The 27,196-nt window shown below is 35.4% G+C and overlaps 1 protein-coding gene across 1 annotated transcript in view; it reads right to left on the bottom strand.

Annotated features, from left to right (window-relative positions):
• Positions 1-266: 266 nt before the first annotated feature.
• LOC138322912 (polycystin family receptor for egg jelly-like) overlaps positions 267-27,196 on the bottom strand; it is a 44,309-nt gene continuing 17,379 nt past the window's right edge. The window contains exons 2-25 of the mRNA XM_069267133.1: positions 24,468-25,972; positions 21,106-21,779; positions 20,485-20,657; positions 20,121-20,294; positions 19,637-19,813; positions 18,990-19,111; positions 18,222-18,383; positions 17,839-18,024; positions 11,314-11,451; positions 10,918-11,032; positions 10,381-10,628; positions 9,884-10,108; positions 9,132-9,579; positions 8,621-8,781; positions 7,674-7,907; positions 7,215-7,385; positions 6,941-7,101; positions 5,897-6,629; positions 5,546-5,666; positions 4,947-5,182; positions 4,555-4,729; positions 3,044-4,270; positions 2,576-2,690; positions 267-2,182 (exon numbers count right to left, since the gene is read on the bottom strand). Of these exons, the coding sequence (XP_069123234.1) occupies positions 2,179-2,182; positions 2,576-2,690; positions 3,044-4,270; positions 4,555-4,729; positions 4,947-5,182; positions 5,546-5,666; positions 5,897-6,629; positions 6,941-7,101; positions 7,215-7,385; positions 7,674-7,907; positions 8,621-8,781; positions 9,132-9,579; positions 9,884-10,108; positions 10,381-10,628; positions 10,918-11,032; positions 11,314-11,451; positions 17,839-18,024; positions 18,222-18,383; positions 18,990-19,111; positions 19,637-19,813; positions 20,121-20,294; positions 20,485-20,657; positions 21,106-21,779; positions 24,468-25,972 (7,685 nt within the window). The 3' untranslated portion in view covers positions 267-2,178. The remainder of the gene's footprint in view (positions 2,183-2,575; positions 2,691-3,043; positions 4,271-4,554; positions 4,730-4,946; positions 5,183-5,545; positions 5,667-5,896; positions 6,630-6,940; positions 7,102-7,214; positions 7,386-7,673; positions 7,908-8,620; positions 8,782-9,131; positions 9,580-9,883; positions 10,109-10,380; positions 10,629-10,917; positions 11,033-11,313; positions 11,452-17,838; positions 18,025-18,221; positions 18,384-18,989; positions 19,112-19,636; positions 19,814-20,120; positions 20,295-20,484; positions 20,658-21,105; positions 21,780-24,467; positions 25,973-27,196) is intronic.

Genomic DNA, 27,196 nt, shown 5'->3' with positions numbered 1-27,196 from the left:
CTTTTAAAAAAAAAGAAAAAAAAAAGAAAAAAAACACAGATAAACACATGTAACAATTTATTAGAGCTAAATGTAGAAATATATTGAAACTATAACTATGCGATGATCAACCTAGTAACAAAGTAACAAGAACACTTAAACAATGATGATAAACAAGAGAATTGTATATCCGACTGTTTGATAATATATATATGATAAAAGAAAGATCAAGCAGCGATATGATTTCTTTTTTCTGAACTCATGTCATGGTCACGTATGCAATATGCCTGAAAGATACAGCATATAAATGGGTAGCTAAACTATGATGCAGATGAGATGGCTTTGATGGAGATAACGATTCGATACTGTATAGTTGTTTAATCTTGCGGAGAGTAAAATTCGCGATCTCCTCAATGATTAAACCACATAGACGAAAGTCCGCGTATTTGTCAATGTCTAACTTTCGATTAACCGCGAATTCAACAACTCTGCAACACAGACACCTGGTACGAATTTCTAACCAACCTTATTTGTATATATTTAAATTATAGTATCAAAGGTATGTACTCTACGGTAGACAAAAAACAACATATTTATTTAATCAATGATTTTTTTTAAATAAACAGGCTCTATATATGTGTGTTGCATATGTTAGCTTCATGAGAAATAATTTATCTTTCCAATGAGTGCTTGATGAACAAAATTGGCTAAGTATTGACCACGATATGACACATTAGGTCACGGATTAAGGAAATAACCTTTTGGTCTTGCTTCAAGTTTGATAACTTTCGCAAACTCCCGAGCCTGACACATCATCATGTGTTAGTTTTTGTTTATAGGAACAAAATCATATAACAGCATCAAGTTCATATAAACATGATTACTGGTAGATAACTATAGTCAAAACAAAATCCGGTAAAATTAGTTGAGTTAAATGATGATAAATGTTTAGAAACAGAAATAGATTTTAGATAGACAATCTAGAAACAAAGCTGGATATTGCGCAAAAGTGGTAAAATGGTTCGATGATGTTGATAGGCAATTCAACTACAATAATAGTCATGTTTTTTTTTATAAAGCTTTATAAATATTAAACTGTTTTATATAATCTATGATCTACATAATCATTTTTTTTATTTATTTTCATACTAAATCTTTCTTTCTGATTGGCAGACTCTGTTTCTTCATATATGAAGAAAAAGTCCGAAAATGGAGCGAAAACCCGACGTTATCATGATGTCAGAGACGTCGACGTTGTGTATTGATTTAGAAAAAAAATAAACCTTTGGACAATCAATGGAATCGTTCGTTTAAATATATTTTTGTGTTATTAAGTAGTCTGAAAAAAATTAAGCATTGATGCAACTACTTAAACTTCATTGTGTTATGAAATATGACGTTTTTCTCACATGAAACAAGTGAACATGTATCTATGATATCAAAATGTAGAAACTTAAATAATAGGATATAAAATATGTTAATATGACATGTAACAACGGCGATAGTATCTATATAAATACAAATGGATGAAGATAAAGGACACATGAGTGAAATGGCACATTGTTCCACAATTTTACAACTGAATTGATAAATAGTACACTGTGTTATGAACGGATGTTGTAAACGTCCTCATAGTAACTGTTAATTGAGGATACATCTTAAGATAGCATAATTAAACTTGTAGATAATGTAATGGATGGATAATTAGCCTACTTTCTATAAAGCGCTATTCATTAAGTGTATGGCTTACACGCTCCATGTCATGCCATATTAGTGAATTGTTTATTTGAACTTTGAACTCAAACTGATTTTGAACATTCCTGCGTTATTTCTAAACAATCAGTACATTTTAACCAACTTACAAAAATCCAAAAGTTTATAAATCAAGAAAAAAGCTCATCCCGACAAATTTCCTCTCGATATATGCCCTTGGAAGGCACACAAAGTTGTCGCTTAATGTGATGTATTTGAGAAACTATAAAGATATCTGATATATATAAAAGGCACTCGTTGACTTACTTCTGTATGACCAACTAATTATGATATTACAAAATGTCTGACCGTGTCTGGAAAAATGAAACACTGTCGGCGTTAAATGTTCAACAACATCACAAGACAACTACTTGATGTACAATGTGTATCCTTCTTCTCAGAATGTAAATTAATGTTCTCCTGAGAGGTTCAGGAGACTCAATAAGGCTATCTGAAAAAATAAAGTAAAATAATTCTATTCTACCTAATATATACATACTGTCAAATAAAAGAGTAAAACACGTATATATCGAGAACTTTGACATTTGCAGTCGACTAAAGTAGAGTGGGTGTATATTTCCACGCGGCGGAGTTGCCAGCCTTATGTTATATAGAGTTAACCAGCAACGCTATAACATTATGCTCTTTTACTTTACTTACTTTATATATATGATCTGCAAACGTCTGTTGTCATGTACTGACAGCTCTATAACCTGAGCATAGTTGATATGTTAACATTGTTTAATAGTGTTCTGGAAAAGGCTGGCTGTTAAAATGATCAATTATACCTCAGTCATGGAATCTAAATCTTGAATTAGAACTACGGTAGTCATTATACACTTACTTTGTCATGAAAGGGTTTCGCTCCTTTTCAGGGAGGGTTTTCATGATGTCATGGAGATTCAGTCGCAAGTCTGACAACAACTCGATGGGTTTTTGTTTTCCTATTCCTGAATCGTCTGTTGAAAATAGAAAACATGTGGTTATGTTGTTTTTGGTACAATTTACTGTAAATGCATAAATCTATCGGTATTCCCATTTTAATGATTCTGATTTACGTAGCTTTAATTCAAATTATCTAAGTACATTTTCTAATTAATATTTGATCGAAAAGAATCATCTTCTGTCTAGTTCGAATTTTGAGTGTATAATCAGATTCGAGTAGTGACATGAACATATAAAAAATTACATTTCTACATGACAATATTTTTTTGTATTTGTTTTCCTGATTATGATAAGTGAATAAAAAGTTTATAGATAATATCTTACCCTTGCGGTTTGAAATCAAAAGTAATATACACAGGCATCTTACCTTTGGGTTGTCCTTTTTGTTGTTTCTTTTTACTTTTGCTGAAGAATTTCTTAATGTGTTCGATGATAAATGCCACAAGTTCTTCTGAACGGTCATTTTTCGTCTGTGAATGCACCACTGCAATACTTTCGCACAAAATGGCAAGAAACATGGTAAGCAATACGTAGACGATCAGCAAAATGTAGGTAAAGAAATAGAGCTGGGCCATTATCGGGTCCTGATCATTGATTTCCGTGAATTTACTTTTACCGATCATACTGATGAATAGTGTCCCCATCGTATCAAAGATGTTCCAGTAGGCTTTGATGTTTCTACCAAAAACCAGATAACCCAGCATACAATAGCCCATGAAAATATAAAAGAACATTACACCAAACCAGAACAGGTCTTTAGCGCAATTATCTACCACTCTGAACACTTCACCGATTCGTCTGTCATAGCCAAGAACCCCAACTATTCGAATAGTTGAGAGGAATACAAGACATGCAAGTACAAGCACAAATATGAGGTCCCAAAACGCAAGGTGTTGGAAATTTACAAAGTTTTTTGGGTCTTCCTTGAACTTGGCTAGTGTTTGATTGGCTAGAATAAATCTTCCAAAGTACATGGCAACGCCAAGAAAACCAGCGAAAATACAGAAGAAATCTACAACATTCCAAGCGTTCGCAAACCAGTTTCCCTTTGTTTTAGCCATTCCGTAAATGACTTTTAATGTCAAAACCAATAGAAATACTAGAAAGGCGACCTCGCAGAAAATGACGTAGATTCCTGTGTTGCCATGGTGTTGGTAGATCCTCATTGGGTATATGGTGCTCATGGTGGTGACTCCACCGGTCTCAGGGAATTCAGACATAAACATGACATACGTGAACAAATTCAAGTTGGCCGAATACAGGGTGAATTCTAGGAACACTGCTCTGGTCTGTCTGTCGAACCACAGGTACTTGTTGAGCTCCGTAAGTGTCCTGTTTGAGAAGTCCCAGTTGACATCCAGTTCCGTAATATAGCCTCCTCCGCTATACGTCGAGTAATAGCCAGTTACAGGGACGCCCCAGACGGATGTGGCACTGGTGTGTTTCCATCCGTGATATGAGAACGAATATGCTTCCTTCTCAACGTCACAAGGTGGGGGTCTCCAATTGAAGCAGAAATCTCTCGATTCTTCGTTTGTGAATGTGTACTCTGGATATGTTTTTATTTTTCCGAAAAATGGATAGTCTGCCTCGTCTGAAATGTTGAATATATTATGAATTAATGCACTGGTACAGACCTTTGAATATCGACTACCCGAGGAACCAAGGAATAAAGACAAGCCAAGTGGTACTTATACAAAGGTCAAATTGTGTTAAAATTGGCATTCAGAGAGGAGTCTTATCATGCAGGTTGTCTTTATACAGAGGTGGTCTTTATACAGAGGTGGTCGCTAAGGTAGGTTTAACTGTATTTGTAAATATTCAACATAAGAAAATACAAGGAATGTGTGGCATTTTATGTAATGTATTGTGATATACCTTCAATAACTCGGACTTGACGGAGACGTGGTGGTCCCACCCGGAAGTTGGTCAGGTCAGCGTAATACTGACGCCATCGCCAATGCATCTTTTCACCATTATATTCATATTCCGGAAACAGAGCCGGGAATGCCGTCAGCTTTAACCAGTCGATAAAGTTAACAGTTGTCTGGATCTGAATCACAGATAAATAACTAAATAGATGATGTGTATGAATGACTGTGAAATTAATTTACATTCATATCTTGATAATAAAAAATTTGATGGTATTAATTAAAATATGTTTGTGCATTTTCATATTATTTTATTTTCATAATGTTTGTACCTAAACGATGACACTAGTAATTCCTTAAGTCCATACTCTTTTGAAACAACTGTGCCGGGTAACTTACATCAGGGAATGTCGGCTTGCCGTCTTGAGGGTAAATGAAATGTTTCGATATAATGTCGTGCACGCGGAACGATCGGTCGTCACGGTTGCTGAAGCTGATGCTATAAATAATCCACAGGAATAGTACCGTTATAAAGCTCTCCTTGACTGCCCGAGCCATCATGATTTCTCGATGTCTTTCCTTTCTCGCTTCCTTAATAGTTTCCGTGGTAAAAAAGCGTGCAGGCATCTTAATATCTAAAAGAAAAGTGTCCTTGTCTAATTAGAATAATTTTATGGTATTTTTTGGAATCTTTGAGCTTGTCTACTAATTTGTATAAAACAAAAATACTATTTGAAAAAAAAGAATGTTTTAAATACATCAACTTATACATCATTACGTTGCACTTTAATCTAAGAATATTAGCATTACAGTCTTTACTAATTATATAGTATCTCTGAAGAGTTTGATATATAAATGATATAAGATAAAACAGTTATCGAGTTGTTTCAGGGGGATATCGTAATTTATCAACCCTCACCATATCCACTTGAACATATGTCAATAATTATATATTGTATGATGAACTATATTGTTTTAAGCTGAGACTACGACTTTACCTGTTGGACAGCTAAATCGTTGACGGTAGTTACGTAGGATCAGGTTTCTATCCAAAGGCGACGGTTTGAACTTGTCTAGTTGGGTAAAGATGAATGCAAAGAAAGCCGCCATCAACACTACCTATAATTCAAAAACGTATTGGGTAAGGAATACATCAGTTACCAACTACGAGAATAACCCTAGAAATAAGAGAGTTCTGAAAATTTTGAGAAAACGAATTAAACATTATTTAGTGTTGTGTTGTTTGAATGAAAAGTAATTTATAATGTAAAAAGTAACGCATTGAGCCGAAATGGCTGTTAACTGTTTCAACAGATTTTTTTTATTTAGGACAGTTTACAGAATATTACCTTGACAGGATCCAATATGGCAGACGCTTCAAAGAATGATAGGACAAATTGTGTTAGCCACATTTCTGACTTCTGCTTTCCCCATTCCATGCTGTACAGCATTAGAAAGAACATAACGGTCGATGTTCCCGCTAGAGACAGAAACCAAGCTATGTAGGCACACCAGAATGGTAAGATGGTTCCATCTGCCTTAATGATACCCTTCGCAACCAGGGTTTTCTCCAGCTCCTTGCTTTCCTTGAGCATCTTTTCCGCTATGGAGTCTATAGCTGGTATAGCATACTTCAGAGCCGGATCTTGGAGATTTTGGTTTATTACTCTCGGTTTCGATTTTCGGAACATTAGAACAACAAGAAATACCGTTGGTGTTGAAATCAGCGCAGATATCACGGACACATATACAGACTGGAGGGAGAACTTCAGAGGACCGACTCGTACGAGACTGGGGTTCTCAAACTCGTCAGCAGGGGTGAAATATATCGCATTAGCAATCATGCTCATCATGAGGAACACCATCAAACACGTGACGCGCTGACATCGAGTGAAATGACTGCTGGTCGGTCGGAAAAATATGGAAATCCAGATGTGGTTTTCCGCAAGATTTTCTTTTGTATTCATGAAGAACATGTTTTCAAATGTTGTGACATTTTCTTTCCCACACACCGGAAGTACAGCATCAATGTTATCATCTGGAGTATCCATACACAGCCATTTTCCACACAGGAAGAAATATCTGTATGGGGATATATGCAAGAATTGTTATAAAAGACCATTATTTAGGTAATTTCATTAAATTTCTATGTCTAGAAAAAGTAAGTCAGTCAAACAATTAATAGACTGGGAAAAAGATATCAATGGTGTCCAATATTTTCTTGTAATGCGACATTCAATAAATACATGATATTTTAGTTTTTCTTCGTTTTGATTTGATTAATCTTTTAACACTTCTCGTAATCTAAACTACATAATGTATACTAAGTGTTTTTCTACAGTAATTGTATTGTGTTAATATGTGTAGTCGGCTATGATCGAGAAGAAACTCACTTTTGTTTATCTTGTATATCTTCGATGTCCACTCTATTGAGATACCAGGAGGCCTTCGAACCTTCTCCAGAGTTATCGTGCCATATATAAACGTAGTCGATTTCACCGAGCGGATGGGGTGTCGTCATCAAAAAATGGTTCACAGTCGCTGTTCCCATTTCCTAAAATATACATAAAACTCAACAATGAAAAGTGGTTTTTAGCGTATTATTTAAAAAGAACTATCTTTAAAAATATTTTTTTTTTTTCAACTTTTTGTTTTTAAGGAACCTACCCTACGGACGCCATCGAAGAGTTCTCGGACGCCAGTGTCACCCTCCGATCCCGATACCACAAATCCTATCCTAGATTCAGTTCCAGCATCTCTGCGCATGCCAGTATAGACTGTAACCATGTAGTAATATGTATCGTCGATGTTGTTGTCCATGAGAGGAGTTACGCCCCACTGTGAACAAAATAAGGCATACAGTTATTGTCTGGCTTCAAAAACATATCTGTACATTATTATAATCTTAAAAGGATTAAAATTTATAGGAAATTATGTTATTGTTTGTTTGATGTTTATGAAAGGTAAAAGAATAATTAATGTTGTCTCTTATTTTCAAAATACGGAAGTGATACACCAATTCTAATATGGTTCATATGCAGAGTGAGAATCTCCACTGATACCTCAAGGTGCACTAGAATTGTATTGATTAACAAAGGCATTGACATTAAAACATAACTAACTTACCTTGACAATATCCTTCTTGTCCTGATGTCTCGCCCACACCATAAGGATGATGTAGGACAGGACGATTAGGATGAGGAGGGAGAGGACTGCAGCCTGGTCTTGGGGAGAAAACTTAAGGAAGGCAGTCGAGAAATCTATCGTGTTTGGTGGTACGTAAAACGTGTTTCCAAAGGTCAAGTCCTTTTCTGTATTACACGTACATTCTACTTCGTACCTAGGTGGGTACCAGTCCATCTGTGTAAAGAAAGTATATTTATAGGCAAATTATTTGGGGTTCAATCTAGAATTTAAGTTTAAGGATATCCCTAATTGCCCAAATACCAAACCGAGCTAATTGAATAGTAAACATTTCAATAGTGCGCCATTGTCTTAAATACACGCACACGTAATTTATCTATATATGATACACAAACAATTCGCCAAAGGATATACGTATCACGCACTTATTTATTTCGTGTAGGTGTATCCTACAGCGCACTTATTTATTTCGCCTAGTAATATCAGTATACTACCACATTTTCATCTATATCGTCTATATATGAATTAAATTGCAATGCACTTATTTAATTACCCCTTGCATAAACATGGATGTATTACGCATTTATTCATTTACATCTGGTATACACATATTAAAATGCACTTGTTCAATTACCCCTGGCATAAACATGTTACGCACTTATTATTTAATACTGGTATAAACATTTTACGCACTTGTTTATTTAATACTGGTTTTTAAAAAATACGCACTTATTCATTTAATACTGGTATAAAGATATAACGCACTTATTCATTTAATACTAGTATAAAAATATAACACACTTATTCATTTACTACAGGTTACATACTTATTCAATTACTCTTAGTTTAACATATTTATATATTTATTCATTTACACCCGTTATAAAACATATCATTCACTTATTAATTTACACTTGGTATATACATACCACACACTTATTGCCTTTCCATTTTTCCTTGTTCTTGTCCCATGTAAGGCAGCCAGCTGTCGTGATAGTCAGGTTATAAGGATTCAATGTTGGATCAGAGATGTTATACGAGCTGCCGTAGTACGGTCCATTGACAGGTGTCCACTCGTAGGCCCCCAAACCTAAGATATTTGTATGCAGTAATTATAATTTTATATTTGTTCAATTTCGAATATTCTTTCACGGCGAATCTTTATTGTAAAAGGTTTTCTTATATCTATAATGCAACGAAGTATGATTTTTACATTTGTATTGCTATATCTAAACAAACCATTAAAACATATTTCTTGCATGGTGATTTTATAATAGTACATACAATGCAACTTATATATATTTTGATTTACATTTATTTGACAACCCCAGCTTATTCGTGTTCAAATTTGCATTATTTCTAGGAAGATAACACCAATAGTATTCTCATTTATAAGTTTTGCGCGTCTTCTAGTACCTGTGTTTGTGATATACAACATACCCGGTATTGGAATGGGACGAAGCCCTACATAGGTAATTCCAACCTTTGTGAAATGATGAGGCGATATGCACGACATCCAATCTCGATCAGCCACGAGATAGGTACTCTGATCATAGGTCAAGTGGGTTGGATATTCTCCCTGACGGATGAATACATCATATTGCCGAACTTTCTCTGGATCCTCCTGATTAATGAACACACAAACGTAGTCACCTAGTTTTCTATAAATAAACTCGTGGTAGAAACACCGTGAGGCGTCGTCTGGTGTGTAGAAAGGCATGAACGAACCGGAAATGAGCCCTGGGACAGGCTGTATGACCATCACCATGGTGATCGGTACGTCTTTGTCGTCACTATCGGTTAAAGAGATGCGGTGGACATCAGATGTAATGGCCGACGCCGACACAGTGTCCCCAAACATAAACGGATTCTTTCGGAACATGGTCGTCTGCAAAAAAATCGAAAAATATGTTTTGGTGCTATTAATAATGAAATATATATGTTGAATAGTGAACCCATTTTAAATAATGCATGAATTGTATAATTTTTGAATGTCGATTTGGCAGTCATTTAACCGAGATCTTTAAATTGGTAGAATTAAAATATTTCAACTTTTAAGGCAATAAACTTTCCGAGAAGAACCTAAATAATTTACACAATAAGCAAAACCAGGCAAACAATGCGTAATGGTGGTTCTGGTTCTGTATGACCTTGTCACCGGTATAGCATCCTAGACTGTGATACATACTAACCGTAAATTTTATAACTAAGTATGGATCTCCAACTCCGTCAAGAGTGACGTTTGAATCGTCTACGTCGCCTATCTTTAGATCTACGTTCTTCAGATAGTCATGAACGAGGGTGACGTGGAATGTATCGTAGGAATAGTCATCCCGGCAGCCGGTACAGACAGAGTTCTGGAGCATGGCAGAAATGGCATCAGCAGAAGCAACAGCCTGTCTCATAGTCACTTCAGCCTGTAGTAGATTCAAACAAAGGAAACCGTTCATTTAAAAGATTAAGTGATGTTAAATGTGCGAGAGCCATAATAAATGTTGTCATTGCTATATCAAATAAATTCTAAGTAGGCACAAGGCTATATAAGAAACTTCTTGAACTCTGGATATCCATGTTCGGATTACCCAATTTGTAGTTACTACATTTGTTCATTTCAAAGAATATAGATATTATCTTAACCATATACTAATTAAAAAACGGATTTTTCTTGATGTCGGTAGTACATTATTACCAATTCCTGCTGCTGTTTAAACTTCATTTGCTGAATCCTGGCTCTCATCTTAAATAACCCGACTTTTTCCTCTGGTGTCATATCTGCTGCCTCCATTAGAGCGTAAGCCTCGTCCCTGTTTACACGTGCCATGAAGTCTACGTACAGACGTGCATCAGCGGTCGACGCGATAGACAAGGCTTCGTAGGTATCGGGCAGTTCTGGTGGTACCGTCACATCTACCAAGCCATTCACCAGTTCAAATAAAGCTGGAGTGAAATACAATTCTTGATCAGGGCATGATAGGTATTGTACAATGGCTGATTGTTGTTGACCTATTAAAATCACTTAATGTTATTACATTTATAGGAACACCTTTTCGAGGTAAGGGGAAAGAATCGACCTTTCCGTAAATCCATGTTCCTGTGAAATCGAATTAAAAAAGGTTAAGAAACTCCAGTTAAAGAAGTATGATGAACCAGACTCCATATGATTATATTGTTAATCGATTGAGGTCTAAGTAAACAACAGCACAAGAAAAGAAATTTCATCACTCACTGCCGGCTGCTACTTCGATGTTAGGGTCGGATTTCCCGAAAAAGTCATTGAGTTTGAAATCCGTAATGTTTGTGTATCCATTGGTTAATGTTGCCAGTGCTTCAGCGGCATTGATCTGTAAATATAGATATACAAAAAAAATGAAAAATGAATAAATAACGCATCATAATATCTTTTTCTTTTCTGTTGATAAACTTTATAAATTATATTTCAGAAGGTATTTTCCTTACAAATAGTATAAAATCAAGAACGAGACTGTATTAGTTGATTCAATCATTCATATAAGTCTGAGTATTGAAAATAATTATACTGACTGTATAAGGAAATAAAGGACTTATGCCGAACCAATATATCACAATTAACTCAGATTAATCAGATAATAAATTTCAAACTTACCGCAGAGGCACTGGACGTTATAAGAGGATCTCTGATGGCTTCTGTGAAGGCGGAGGCGGCTGTCATAACGGTGTGATACGTAGTCACATTGGCCTGTGCCAGAGCTGCCATCATCTCATTGGTCAGGTTATCCATGGCCTAAATAAATAAAGATTAATTAGCATCATTTCATTAGTCAGGTTAACCATGGGCAAAATACATAACAATTAATTAGCATCACTTCATTGGTCAGGTTATCCATGCCTAAATCCATAACAAATAATTCTTCATCATCACATTGGTCAGGTTATCCATGACCTAAATACATAATAATAAATTCATCATCTAATTGGTCAGGTTATCCATGGCCTAAATACATAACACATAATTCGTCATCATCTCATTCATCAGGTTATCCATGACCTAAATACATAACAAATAGTTCGTCATCATCTCATTCGTCAGGTTATCCATGACCTAAATACATAACAAATAGTTCGTCATCATCTCATTCGTCAGGTTATCCATGGCCAAAATACATAACAAATAGTTCGTCATCATCTCATTCGTCAGGTTATCCATGACCTAAATACATAACAAATAGTTCGTCATCATCTCATTCGTCAGGTTATCCATGACCTAAATACATAACAAATAGTTCGTCATCATCTCATTCGTCAGGTTATCCATGACCTAAATACATAACAAATAGTTCGTCATCATCTCATTCGTCAGGTTATCCATGACCTAAATACATAACAAATAGTTCGTCATCATCTCATTCGTCCAGGTTATCCATGACCTAAAATACATAACAAATAGTTCGTCATCATCTCATTCGTCAGGTTATCCATGACCTAAATAATAATAACAAATAGTTCGTCATCATCTCATTCGTCAGGTTATCCATGCCAAATACATAACAAATAGTTCGTCATCATCTCATTCGTCAGGTTATCCATGACCTAAAATACATAACAAATAGTTCGTCATCATCTCATTCGTCAGGTTATCCATGACCTAAATACAGTACAAATAGTTCGTCATCATCTCATTCGTCAGGTTATCCATGACCTAAATAGATAACAAATAGTTCGTCATCATCTCATTCGTCAGGTTATCCATGACCAAAATACATAACAAATAGTTCGTCATCATCTCATTCGTCAGGTTATCCATGACCTAAATACATAACAAATATAGTTCGTCATCATCTCATTCGTCAGGTTATCCATGACCTAAATACATAACAAATAGTTCGTCATCATCTCATTCGTCAGGTTATCCATGACCTAAATACATAACAAATAGTTCGTCATCATCTCATTCGTCAGGTTATCCATGACCTATACAATAACAAATAATTCGTCATCATCTCATTCGTCCAGGTTATCCATGCCAAATACATAACAATAGTCGCATCATCTCATTGCAGTTATCCGTAATCATACAAATAGTTCGTCATCATCTCATTCGTCAGGTTATCCATGACCTAAATACATAACAATAGTTCGTCATCATCTCATTCGTCAGGTTATCCATGACCAAATACATAACAAATAGTTCGTCATCATCTCATTCGTCAGGTTATCCATGACCAAATACATAAAAATAGTTCTCATATTCATTCGTCAGGTTACATCAAATACATAACAAATAGTTCTCATCATCTCATTCGTCAGGTTATCCATGACCTAAATACATAACAAATAGTTCGTCATCATCTCATTCGTCAGGTTATCCATGACCTAAATACATAACAAATACATAACAAATATTTCGTCATCATCATCTCATTCGTCAGGTTATCCATGACCTAAATACATAACAAATAGTTCGTCATCATCTCATTCGTCAGGTTATCCATGACCAAAATACATAACAAATAGTTCGTCATCATCTCATTCGTCAGGTTATCCATGACCTAAATACATAACAAATAGTTCGTCATCATCTCATTCGTCAGGTTATCCATGACCTAAATACATAACAAATAGTTCGTCATCATCTCATTCGTCAGGTTATCCATGACCTAAATACATAACAAATAGTTCGTCATCATCTCATTCGTCAGGTTATCCATGACCTAAATACATAACAAATAGTTCGTCATCATCTCATTCGTCAGGTTATCCATGACCTAAAATACATAACAAATAGTTCGTCATCATCTCATTCGTCAGGTTATCCATGACCTAAATACATAACAAATAGTTCGTCATCATCTCATTCGTCAGGTTATCCATGCCTAAATACATAACAAATAGTTCGTCATCATCTCATTCGTCAGGTTATCCATGACCTAAATACATAACAAATAGTTCGTCATCATCTCATTCGTCAGGTTATCCATGACCTAAATACATAACAAATAGTTCGTCATCATCTCATTCGTCAGGTTATCCATGACCTAAATACATAACAAATAGTTCGTCATCATCTCATTCGTCAGGTTATCCATGACCTAAATACATAACAAATAGTTCGTCATCATCTCATTCGTCAGGTTATCCATGACCTAAATACATAACAAATAGTTCGTCATCATCTATTCGTCGTTATCCATGACTAAATACAAACAATAGTTCGTCATCATCTCATTCGGTTATCCATGACCTAAAATACATAACAAATAGTTCGTCATCATCTCATTCGTCAGGTTATCCATGACCTAAATACATAACAAATAGTTCGTCATCATCTCATTCGTCAGGTTATCCATGACCTAAATACATAACAATAGTTCGTCATCATCTCATTCGTCAGGTTATCCATGACCTAAATACATAACAAATAGTTCGTCATCATCTCATTCGTCAGGTTATCCATGTCCAAAATACATAACAAATAGTTCGTCATCATCTCATTCGTCAGGTTATCCATGACCTAAATACATACAAATAGTTCTCATCTCTCATTCGTCAGGTTATCCATGACCTAAATACATAACAAATAGTTCGTCATCATCTCATTCGTCAGGTTATCCATGACCTAAATACATAACAAATAGTTCGTCATCATCTCATTCGTCAGGTTATCCATGACCTAAATACATAACAAATAGTTCGTCATCATCTCATTCGTCAGGTTATCCATGACCAAAATACATAACAAATAGTTCGTCATCATCTCATTCGTCAGGTTATCCATGACCTAAATACATAACAAATAGTTCGTCATCATCTCATTCGTCAGGTTATCCATGACCTAAATACATAACATAGTTCGTCATCATCTCATTCGTCAGGTTATCCATGACCTAAATACATAACAAATAGTTCGTCATCATCTCATTCGTCAGGTTATCCATGACCTAAATACATAATCATCTCATTCGTCAGGTTATCCATGACCTAAATACATAACAAATAGTTCGTCATCATCTCATTCGTCAGGTTATCCATGACCTAAATACATAACAAATAGTTCGTCATCATCTCATTCGTCAGGTTATCCATGACCAAATACATAACAAATAGTTCGTCATCATCTCATTCGTCAGGTTATCCAGGTTAGTTCCATGATTCGCTTAAATACCTAAATACATACAAATAGTTCGTCATCATCTCATTCGTCAGGTTATCCATGACCTAAATACATAACAAATAGTTCGTCATCATCATCTCATTCGTCAGGTTATCCATGACCTAAATACATAACAAATAGTTCGTCATCATCTCATTCGTCAGGTTATCCATGACCTAAATACATAACAAATAGTTCGTCATCATCTCATTCGTCAGGTTATCCATGACCAAAATACATAACACATAGTTCGTCATCATCTCATTCGTCAGGTTATCCATGACCTAAATACATAACAAATAGTTCGTCATCATCTCATAGGTTATCCATGACCTAAATACATAACAAATAGTTCGTCATCATCTCATTCGTCAGGTTATCCATGACCAAATACATACAAATGTTCGTCAGGTTATCCATGACCATAAATACATAACAAATAGTTCGTCATCATCTCATTCGTCAGGTTATCCATGACCTAAATACATAACAAATAGTTCGTCATCATCTCATTCGTCAGGTTATCCATGACCTAAATACATAACAAATAGTTCGTCATCATCTCATTCGTCAGGTTATCCATGACCTAAATACATAACAAATAGTTCGTCATCATCTCATTCGTCAGGTTATCCATGACCTAAATACATAACAAATAGTTCGTCATCATCTCATTCGTCAGGTTATCCATGACCTAAATACATAACAAATAGTTCGTCATCATCTCATTCGTCAGGTTATCCATGACCTAAATACATAACAAATAGTTCGTCATCATCTCATTCGTCAGGTTATCCATGACCAAAATACATAACAAATAGTTCGTCATCATCTCATTCGTCAGGTTATCCATGTCCAAAATACATAACAAATAGTTCGTCATCATCTCATTCGTCAGGTTATCCATGTGACCTAAATACATAACAAATAGTTCGTCATCATCTCATTCGTCAGGTTATCCATGACTTAAATACATAACAAATAGTTCGTCATCATCTCATTCGTCAGGTTATCCATGACCTAAATACATAACACATAGTTCGTCATCATCTCATTCGTCAGGTTATCCATGACCTAAATACATAACAAATACAACATTTCGTCATCATCTCATTCGTCAGGTTATCCATGACCAAAATACATAACAAATAGTTCGTCATCATCATAGTATCACTCATTCGTCAGGTTATCCATGTCCTAAATACATAACAAATAGTTCGTCATCATCTCATTCGTCAGGTTATCCATGACCTAAATACATAACAAATAGTTCGTCATCATCTCATTCGTCAGGTTATCCATGACCTAAATACATAACAAATAGTTCGTCATCATCTCATTCGTCAGGTTATCCATGGCCAAAATACATAACAAATATAGTTCGTCAATCATCTCATTCGTCAGGTTATCCATGTCCAAAATACATAACACATAGTTCGTCATCATCTCATTGTCAGTTATCCATGACCTAAATACATAACAAATAGTTCGTCATCATCTCATTCGTCAGGTTATCCATGACCATAAATCATAACAATGTTCTCATCGTCAGGCTATCCATGACTTAAATACATAACAAATAGTTCGTCATCATCTCATTCGTCAGTTATCCATGACCTAAATACATAACACATAGTTCGTCATCATCTCATTGTCGTTATCCATGCCTAAATACAGTACAAATAGTTCGTCATCATCTCATTCGTCAGGTTATCCATGACCTAAATACATAACAAATAGTTCGTCATCATCTCATTCGTCAGGTTATCCATGACCTAAATACAGTACAAATAGTTCGTCATCATCTCATTCGTCAGGTTATCCATGACCTAAATACATAACAAATAGTTCGTCATCATCTCATTCGTCAGGTTATCCATGACCTAAATACAGTACAATAGTTCATCATCATCTCATTCGTCAGGTTATCCATGACCTAAATACATAACAAATAGTTCGTCATCATCTCATTCGTCAGGTTATCCATGACCTAAATACATAACAAATAGTTCGTCATCATCTAATTGGTCAGGTTATCCATGACCTAAATACATAACACATAATTCGTCATCATCTCATTCGTCAGGTTATCCATGACTTAAATACATAACAAATAGTTCGTCCTCATCTCATTCGTCAGGTTATCCATGACCTAAATACATAACAAATAGTTCGTCATCATCTCATTCGTCAGGTTATCCATGGCCTAAATACAGTACAAATAGTTCGTCATCATCTCATTCGTCAGGTTATCCATGTCCAAAATACATAACAAATAGTTCGTCATCATCTCATTCGTCAGGTTATCCATGACCTAAATACATAACAAATAGTTCGTCATCATCTCATTGGTCAGGTTATCCATGGCCAAAATACATAACAAATAGTTCGTCCTCATCTCATTCGTCAGGTTATCCATGTCCAAAATACATAACAAATAGTTCGTCATCATCCCATTGGTCAGGTTATCCATGGCCAAAATACATAACAAATAGTTCGTCATCATCTCATTCGTCAGGCTATCCATGACTTAAATACATAACATATAGTTCGTCATTTCATTGGTCCAGTTATCCATTTTCAGATGGTTTATTACTATGTGGTATTGATTTCAATTTGTTGTGTATGACATGCAATATATTTAAGGTAGTTCTAAACTGAATGTATATTTGGTAATAAAACATTTGTAAATTTGTCACAGATTGAACAGAACTCATTTGCAATAGGATTTTATTATATATACAGAAATCAAATATTGGGTTGTAAACGTAAGTGTTGTATCAAATATCATTATATTATTTCACTTGGTTCGTCAAATTTATATGAAGCTGAATATAAAACAAGATCGTTATCCTGTTGTCATACCTCGTGCATTGCTGAGACACCTATTGAAATGATGAAATAACATAATAATAAATCACTATAAATTGTGTTCATCATACTCTACTATTTTTCAAACCGTCCTATATTATTTGCATACTGGCCTATACTACTTATAGCTTTTCGTGAACATATACGTACTGCTATGACTGCATTTTGGACCCTGTCTACGGGTCTCTCCAGTAGATCGTCCAACAGCTCTTGGTAGGGAATGGTGCCATTGCCAAACTCATTTGCGTCAATCATGCCTGCCGTCCATAACATTGGCTGCTCTACCAGATCAAAATTTGACAAAGTTGTGTCGTTCTCAAACTGGTGGTCTTCCGCCTATATTACAAGTTAGAATACATCACAGTAATGTGGAACTAGTTCATTATGTTTATTCATATTATGAATATATTTTGTTTTCCTTATTCCAAATGTTGAACACGTTGTCTTGGTACTATGATATTATGATATTTAATTTTTTATTTACAGATAACTTTTGCTCGGCCGATTGTGTTTTTGCTTTCGCCTTTACTTACCAACTGGTTAATGACAGAGGCAATAGATTCTGCGTATTGCATGATAATGTTTCCGTCATTAGAGTAGGTGGCTTCCAAAAGGTTGTCAAGGACAAAGTTCTGAGTGGCATTCTGGATATCCTCCGAAGACCACGTATCGTTGATTTCAAGGGGATGGGTTACCTGTGTGAATAGAGATACATTAATAACAAATAATATCTCGTTTCTGTATTACATAGGTTAATTTTGAAATGTTTATGTTATTTTGGTTAATCTAACGGCCAATCCGATGTACGTACTTTTTTTTTTTTTGGTAATGCTGACGATGCAATTTGAAAACATTTATTCAGGTAGAGATTAAAACAATAATATTGTTTTTCGTTCATGTGGTTTTTTGATGTCCCTGTATACATGTACAGGTCATGTTTTTTAGGGAAGTTGGTCTATTAAGGCATATATTCACCAGTATTGGAGTGTTTTGTTTCAATATCTAGGACATATTTTGGGATACAACTGATAAGTACTGACAATCTTCACATCAATGACACATTATGAGATGAATGCATTGTTTATTTTGAGGTGAGTTATCGGGACTTGTGTTTCACTGTGTACACTTTCGTGTTGTACAAGACTGTTTTTTATACCCACATATTCCATTGGTGAGTGCCCCCAAATGGCAGATATTATTTCTATGTTATTTCAACATGAACGTTTTTAACCTTCGTTCTCAGCTTTTACCATCTTTTTAGATATTTATACATTTGTTATACTTGAACGTCCAAAACTTACAATGACGGGCAGGACCACTTCAGTATATCCGTGGAATACATCCGTGATACGCACAATGACATCAGTGGTAAAGTTATTGTTTGGATCCCCGACATTGAGAACAGCCTTAATGATAGATTCCGCTGCCAAAAGGGATTAAACTTTAATTAGTCAGACATAACTTAAATCCCTGTAGTAGATTAGTATGAAATTAAGGTAGACTTATTTAAATATCTGTGTCATGGAATTAAGGAAGATTTATTTAAATATATGTGTCTTAAACTTCTATTATGCATATCACTTCACACTCATATTACACTCATGTTTCACTCATGTTCACTCATATTTTACTCATGTTCACCCATGTTCACTGATGTTACACGCTTGTTACACTCTAGTCACACTCATGTTAAATTCATGTTAAACTCATGTTACACTCATGTTTCACTCATGATTCACTCAGGTTACACTCTTGTTACACTCAATCTACACCGATGTAAAGGAATAATGCCACGTGTTGAGATGTATTAATAATATCTATTGCTTTCCACAATTGATGTCGAACACAGGCGAGTACTTAGGACGTATTGAATCTGCTTTAAATAATATTTAAAATATTTGTTCCACACTTTTATAAAAAAAATATAATTATAAAAACTCAGACTTACACGCCATGCCTATGACAGAGACAACTGGTTGAGTTGAACTTGATGTCATCCGCCTCTGATAAACGTTGTATTTTAGAGCCTCGTTAGAATCACTGTCAGGCGTTCCCCTCTGGAGCCTCGTCCCTTCGTCAAGCATCCCAAGACATTCGATGGTGAAAAGGGTTACCGCTGCTTCACCTGGTAATAATATCAACAAGTGTTCATACCTTTATATCTGCAATTCTTACGAACTAAAAAGGCCATCTATATATATGCATCAGCACACAAACTTCTTACATATTTTTTGGCTCTCAATCGACGACTGCATATCTAAAACCCTTAATTTGGACTTTGCTTTTTTCTATATGGTTATAAGTAAATAGCAAAATATACCTTGCTGTTGCGTGTTGAAAGTAAAAGCGTAAGAAAAGAGAGCATGTTGGTTTGAAAGACATAATTTACAATGCAACTAATACATGCGTATCTAAAGCCTTGTAAGACCTACCTTCAGGCGGATCTATTTCACAAGTGCCCCCATAAGGAGGAGGGTTAACAGTGGCTACATAGGAAGCTGTTGCAGTGTCTGGATGATCGTGTTTCTTGACCATATTCGTGAACCTCAGTATATCACCAAATACTAGCGTATTCGGCTTAATAGCTATGGTGGGACCGTCAAGGCCTGTTTTAATAATATAAAAAAAAAAACACCACACAAAATAATTCCAAATTTGTTATCTTGTAAAGAAATGTATCCTAATACGTTACAAAGTGTATCTGGACAAATAATATTAGATGTTGCCATACCTCCAACTTAAATAAAGAAAGTTTCAAAATAAGTAAACCATGTTTCAAATTCTTGTTCAAATTACCTGTATCTAGTATGTCTGCCAAGTTCGCATAAGGCTCGTACAAGCCAGTTGCATCATTGTAAATCTCGATTACCCAGGTAAATGTGGTGCTTTCCAGTAGACATTCCGGACAAAGACTTTCCAGGATAAGTTTGGTGTCCTGAGCTATTTTCGGTAAACAGTTACGGAGACAGCTATGAAAGGGAAAATTCGTTAATTACTATGTTTACGATTCTAATAATATTTATTATCAATGTTAATATCTTATCTGGTAATCGACAAATTGCAATATATTTTGTAACAGAAAAAGAACCAATAAAACCAAAATGCACATAAGCAACCATAACTACACATGAATCCGAAAATTACCCAACCCTTTACAGAGATTTATTTCCAATCTTATCCGGATATTTATCGCAACAAATATTATGTGACATGAGGCTGAATAATTATCAAACTTCCTCAAATGAATCTATCCTAGTAAATTCATATAATTTAAGACGATATAGGAGCCTAGAGTACAATTTGGTAAAAGACACATTTCAATGTACTGTAAAAGGAGAAAATCTAGACTTAACTGAAAATGTTGCTTTCAGATACGCCATAATTTGGGTACAATGTCCTGTACATGGTTATACTAACTTGATTGATATTGTAGGTGGTGTCGTTGGCATTACGTATATGCCCTGGATGGCCTCCCCTCTCCTGGTGTCTCCAGTTTTTGTAAGTTCTACAGAGAACAGATACCAGAACGAATCGTCCACTGACGAAGCATCAAACGGTATAACACCATTCGTTGGCCAGCTTGGATCAGAACAGTCGGTCCCTAAGGAACTCACATCAACACTAACGTTCTGTAACTGAAAATTGGCGATGATCTCGGACATCTCTGCTTCAGTGGAAGACGACTTCCGGCAGACCCACCTATACGTGAATGGTACCCACTGCATGTATAGAAATGGGTCGTGTGAGGCGTCCTTTGAGTTGATCTGTATGACGGCATCATTTGCAATATTCCGTGTAGACCCACCTGCAATCCCAGCTATGAATGGAGGTAACATGAAGTTCCCATACACATAGTCTATTATATAGCCACCGACAACGTCAGTTAGGTTGAACAAAAACTGAATTTTGTATAGCCCTGGCGCCATACTCATTTTACTCCAGGTTATTGTCAGAGAGTTTGGCTGGTTATATTCCTTCTCGTAGAACGTCTGTAGAATCAGGTTATCGTTGGGCTCCACCTTCCACAGGGTCCACCAATAGAACCTAGAGCTGTTCCGACACATCTCAGCCACGTACGCCTTCGCTGTCAACTGTCACACCAAACGCAAATATCACAAGTAATAAAAAATACATTACTAATTTAAATATCAACGAAGATTACCATTTTCAATAAAAAAAAAGAGAAAATCGTTTATAAAGATGATATTTCTCAATACAGCCGACTTTCAAAAAGCGTTTAGACAAAGAGCATTGTGAGTTGATATCCTGAAAAATATACTATTTGAGGACATTCTTTATATGTATATTGCGCATTGATATATCAGCCCATAGTTGAGTTTGGATAATGATGCTTTTAAAATTTCCCGCGAAAACGTTCTTTGTGTATAACGTCATAAAACTCAACGTACAAATGTTTCAGTATATTGGAAAATGACCTCAAATTTCTAACCAATAGAATGGCTACCCATGCTATACAGCCTCGTGACGTCAGAGCGTCAACAAAATTAATATTCTCTCTTTACAACATTACATTATTTTCAGAAACTAGGCTCGGTTTAAATTAAAAGATGCAATTAACGGGATTGGTGTTGAATATATCACGCAATTTTCATGAATGGAAATTCAGTCGCGTTTTTATTCGAATTTATTTCAAATTGGCAGGCAACCGTAGCAGGAAAAAAAACCAATAAAACGTCGAGGTTTGAGAGAAAAATACTCTTTCATATGTGGATATGAAGGATAAAGCCTCGAGATTAACAACTTTTTGTGACCCTCGGGTAGAATATCCCTATCCTTCATATCCACATATGAGAAAGTCTTATAATACTGAAGATGGATTAGCGGATAGAAATGTCAGTTGGTCATCTATGGCACAATTAGTACAGTAGTGTATGTTTAGTTATCGTATTTGTAAGTTGGATTAACAATGTCAAATAAAATAAACTGAATAGATATCATTGAAACCTAGAAGCATTTATAAGCACAAACATTTCATAAAAATATAATCACTTAACCGTAACAAGAATCGTAGTGGAATTCCATTTACTTACACAGGCAATATACCTTCAGGTCAAAATCTTAAAATTTTCATGAAATTTACCTGAAAATGACCTGATATTGAGGTCAATTTAAAGACATAATACCTGGGTAGGCCGCCATTACTATAAATATTTGTAAATATGATTTTTTTTTTATTAATATCATTCATTTATTTTCGTGGTACCACAGCAATCAACAAAATAACTAAAGATTTAACACAAATAATTGATTTTGTGATACGGCTCATGCATATTCCGTTCGTTGGCATTTCATTGATTCTAATTATGTGTGTTGAATTCTAATAAAAAAGTCTTTGACACCTTACGTTACTAAACACGATACTTCCCACGTCACACAGGAAAAAGACGTAACAGAGTATGAAGCATCTAGCTCTGTTTAGTGGACTGGTTTGAGTGATGTATTCTAACCAAGCTGTACACAACAAGATGGTTTGATATGGTTTACGTAATGCAAACAATATCGAAACTACAGTTAAATGCGTATACATTTTACTTTATTATTTCAAAATATTCAAGCAAAACCTATAAAAACCACTCAAGTGGCAAAGCAAAATGGCAAGCCACTCAAGTGACAATGAAAACTCGTTTTGATAGCAAAATGATCATAATTTTCGATGAACTTCGATAATTTAGGACACCGATAAAGTGTTAAGTAGTTTGTATTTATATAGGCGTAGTCACTATGCAAGATAGAATTATAAAATCGAAATAGTGTTTATTTGTTTTATTAAGTCGCATCTGACATTTGGTTGATGACAAAGTGCATCTTATAAAATCGCGTTTTGACTATTGAATGTAAGTATGCGCTAATGGAATCACTGGGAGATGTCCAATATACCGACATTATCCTTCAGAATGTAATAATCTAGAACATTTGAAAACGTTCGATATCTTTTTTATTACTGGTGCCATCGTGCATGCTTGTTTCCAGATCGTTACTCCAATGACGTTAGACATCGTTACACATTCAAGTGTCGCAAACAACATTAAAATCGATATAACATGTTTATCAGCTAGTGCAGTGATACGGAACACTTAAAATTCAATACTTCTAGTAGTTAACACGTGATTCTTTGTAACCACTCCGCATAAAAACAATGTATTCCGGTATTATCCTATCGGACTGGAACATACCTTAAACAGTATTACTATGAAAGTAAGCTGTCAAAATGAAATATCAAACCTAACACCGTCACCCAACCCCATCATACAATGTCCTGTTACGTCTGTTAAACATTGACGTTTACACCCTTCTCATTAAAACTTTTTTTAACATTTGCAATCATATACTTTCTTAAAAATCATATTATGTATTTGGGTAGGTACTGATTGATACGTCATTTCAATATGTTTGTAATATTTGTATAACGAATTGCGGCCTTGAGATAAGTTATAAAATTATTTTACTGTATTTTTATGATAATTCATTTCAATTTCGTGATGATATTAAACATTTAAGCCCTTTTGATATGCCAATAAAGACTTATGATATTTCAAACCCCACACCATTCTGCTATATCGAGAAGATTCTTGAATTAAAGTGGGTTACGGAACGGCGTTGAGATCAAGCTATTTTATGTTTATAGGATTTGCGGAACAGAGCGGCGAATATCATGATATGGTCTTTATGTGATTGTCATCCATATCGTGTATCATTTTGTAGAATATCTATTTTACAAATGTATGAAAATAACATTTCAATGTCTGATCATCACTTACCCGATTGATATCCGTTACGTACATCTGCACCGGAGTGTCTTTGTTTTTGTAGATCGGACTAAAGAGCTGACCGTCGAGGAAACAGTCGGTGTACAAGTCCATATAACTTATGCCTGCCTGATTCGAAAGCTTATTTGAACAGTTGAAAGTGATTGTCTTGTTTCCATCTCCAATAAAAGGGTGGATGATGGTAAAGTTGACGCCATACACCAAATCAATGGATTCCACGTACTCAGTACCGTCTATGTCAAAAATACACGTCATATTTAGGAGCGGGGACACCGTCGGGTCAGTCATGCGTAGACTTACATTCTGCACCGACTCGGACATCGGGGCTTCCGGCAGGTGCACAAGTTCGAGTCCCTGAATATTGTTCTCCACATATTGCGTCCAAGAGAAATCCATATGAGAACTTTCTGAGAATACAGAAATATTCACAAAGAAGGTACCCGCTGCATAAGTTTTAGGAGAGTCAGAGAGTGTCGTGCCCTGAGTAAGTGCCATCAGATTCAAGACAGTTGATGTTCCGTCACCATAATCAATTGATGCGTTCAAATTGCCCATAGGAATGAGGGCATCGGCTGCCATTTCAAATACTATGTCGAGGGTCTCGGTAGTGAAGATGAGGTTTATCCCAGTCGCTGTGATATTGTTGACAGGATACTGGACCACCACGTTATACGAGTATATTTCGCTGTCCACCATATTGGAAAATATTACATCAAATGTAAATGTTCCTGTCGTGGTCCATGTGTAGTTCATGCACATCTCACGGACCTGCCCAAATAATCTATCCACGTAGGCAACATCTGCGAACTCGATGGCGCCGATTATGTTTGATCCAAAACTCATCGTTTCTTTGAATGTAGCAACGTCATATATGTGCATGTGAGATCTGACGTTCGTTGTCATGACAGGAGTAAGAATGAGTTCCTCAACGTCGAAAACCACATAACGCGTCTCTTCGTGTAGGGGATTAGAAAGGGTGACTTTAATTGCATGTTGTCCAAGAACACCGCCGAAATCCGCCGGTGTTATTGTCTTCGTCTCGCTGAACCCTGTGGAGTTCCCTGAATACACAGGAGCACCAGAAATAGCGTTGGTTATGTTTAAAAACACATCCGTTCCTAGTTCATACGTGATTTTTAACGTCTTTGACCCTGTGGTAGATATCGGTACAAACATCTGCCCATCTACCAACGCTGCCATGTTGTGAATCTTGTTTCCCACGTATATGGTTGCTGAGTCGTTGAGGTGAATGTCGGTGGTGAGGCAATGCGACCACATGGTGTAGTACCCAGCGGCGCTGTAAGCATGTGACGTACATTGGATGCTGGTGGCGTCAGCTTCACAGTAAGACCTTCCTGTCTCGTCCCCGTAGTCCATGAGGCAGGTGATATTGATGCCGGTGTCGAACACTGGACACAGACTGGCCTCTATGTTCGTCCCCTTGGCTGTAGCATTTAGGTCCAGAGTTGTAGGGGAGACTGCCGTTGTTGCCCATACTGCAACAAAAATGTCAACATTATAATAAATATCTTATCATAAACAAATGAAAAGATTTGAAAACTTTTCATTTTTAGAAAGTTGATTGGTTTGGTGGTTTGTTGTTCCTGCTTCCCTCCTCATATCAGTATGGTACTTGTGTGACTTTCTTTTTGATTTAGGTGGCTACAGTATATTAAGAAACAAAAGTATTTCGATGATAATTAAGTAAAGGAACAGCATCACATTCTTACAACAATCCGTAAACGAGTTACATTAAATAAGTTCAAAAGAAGGAAGACATTAATAGCTGCCATTCAGTGTATTATGATGTACAAATAAATGAATAAGAGAATCGCAAAACATCAAAATCAGTTTCGTAAAAAAACAATATGAACAATGAAGGATCAACATTGATGATTTTTGGTTTAATAAGATACATCTTTTCAATTTCAAAATATTTGATAATTGCCATATCAACAATATATATATATAAACTTTAATACGTTACAAATGACATATAAAGGAAAATTCGTTTTCTTGTTTATAGTAAATTGAATCAAAACATAAAAATAAATGATGTGATAGTAATTTTTCTGTCTGCAGGTAAATTCATTTTTTTCTCTCAAAATAATACAATCTGGAATAAATCAGATGAAAAATCGGACTGGTTAATAGCATATTAAAACAAGTCAATTCCTTATACTATATCTACAATGTTTTATATTTACTAATAACTGGTATAAACTATATAAACTTAAACACGGTAAATGGTCTATAACGAACACACACACAACAAAGTCATGGTTATAATGTAGTAATATACATTGCTTAAAGATGCTCCACCACCGACAGAGCATAAATGATGTTCATCACTTGAACAATAATTGGTGTTTAATCGTGTATATATACGTCTAATTAACACAAAAAAAAATAATGAAATAATTTATTTTGCCTTTGGTGCATGCGCAATCAGTACTCCATTCTATATAGGATATAGTGTCATGGCATTTTTTTCGGGATGCAATTAATTATTTATGGTAATTTAACTTTAAGTAAAATTAGAAGCTCAAACTTTTCAATGGTGGTAATGAGGTGAAATAGGTAAATTTTGTAACTGAAGAAAAATACTAAATCGTATGCTTCTGTCTTTGATAGTGAAAAAATTACATTCGTCAGCGGTGGAACATCTTTAATATCGTTTAACTGAGCGTTAAAATATTCTTTTTTATTTTACTAACTTC

Source organism: Argopecten irradians, chromosome 5, assembly GCF_041381155.1.
Source record: "Argopecten irradians isolate NY chromosome 5, Ai_NY, whole genome shotgun sequence".
Lineage (NCBI taxonomy): Eukaryota > Metazoa > Mollusca > Bivalvia > Pectinida > Pectinidae > Argopecten > Argopecten irradians.
Note: the sequence above shows the minus strand (reverse complement) of the source record. Positions and strands in the feature narration are given on the sequence as shown.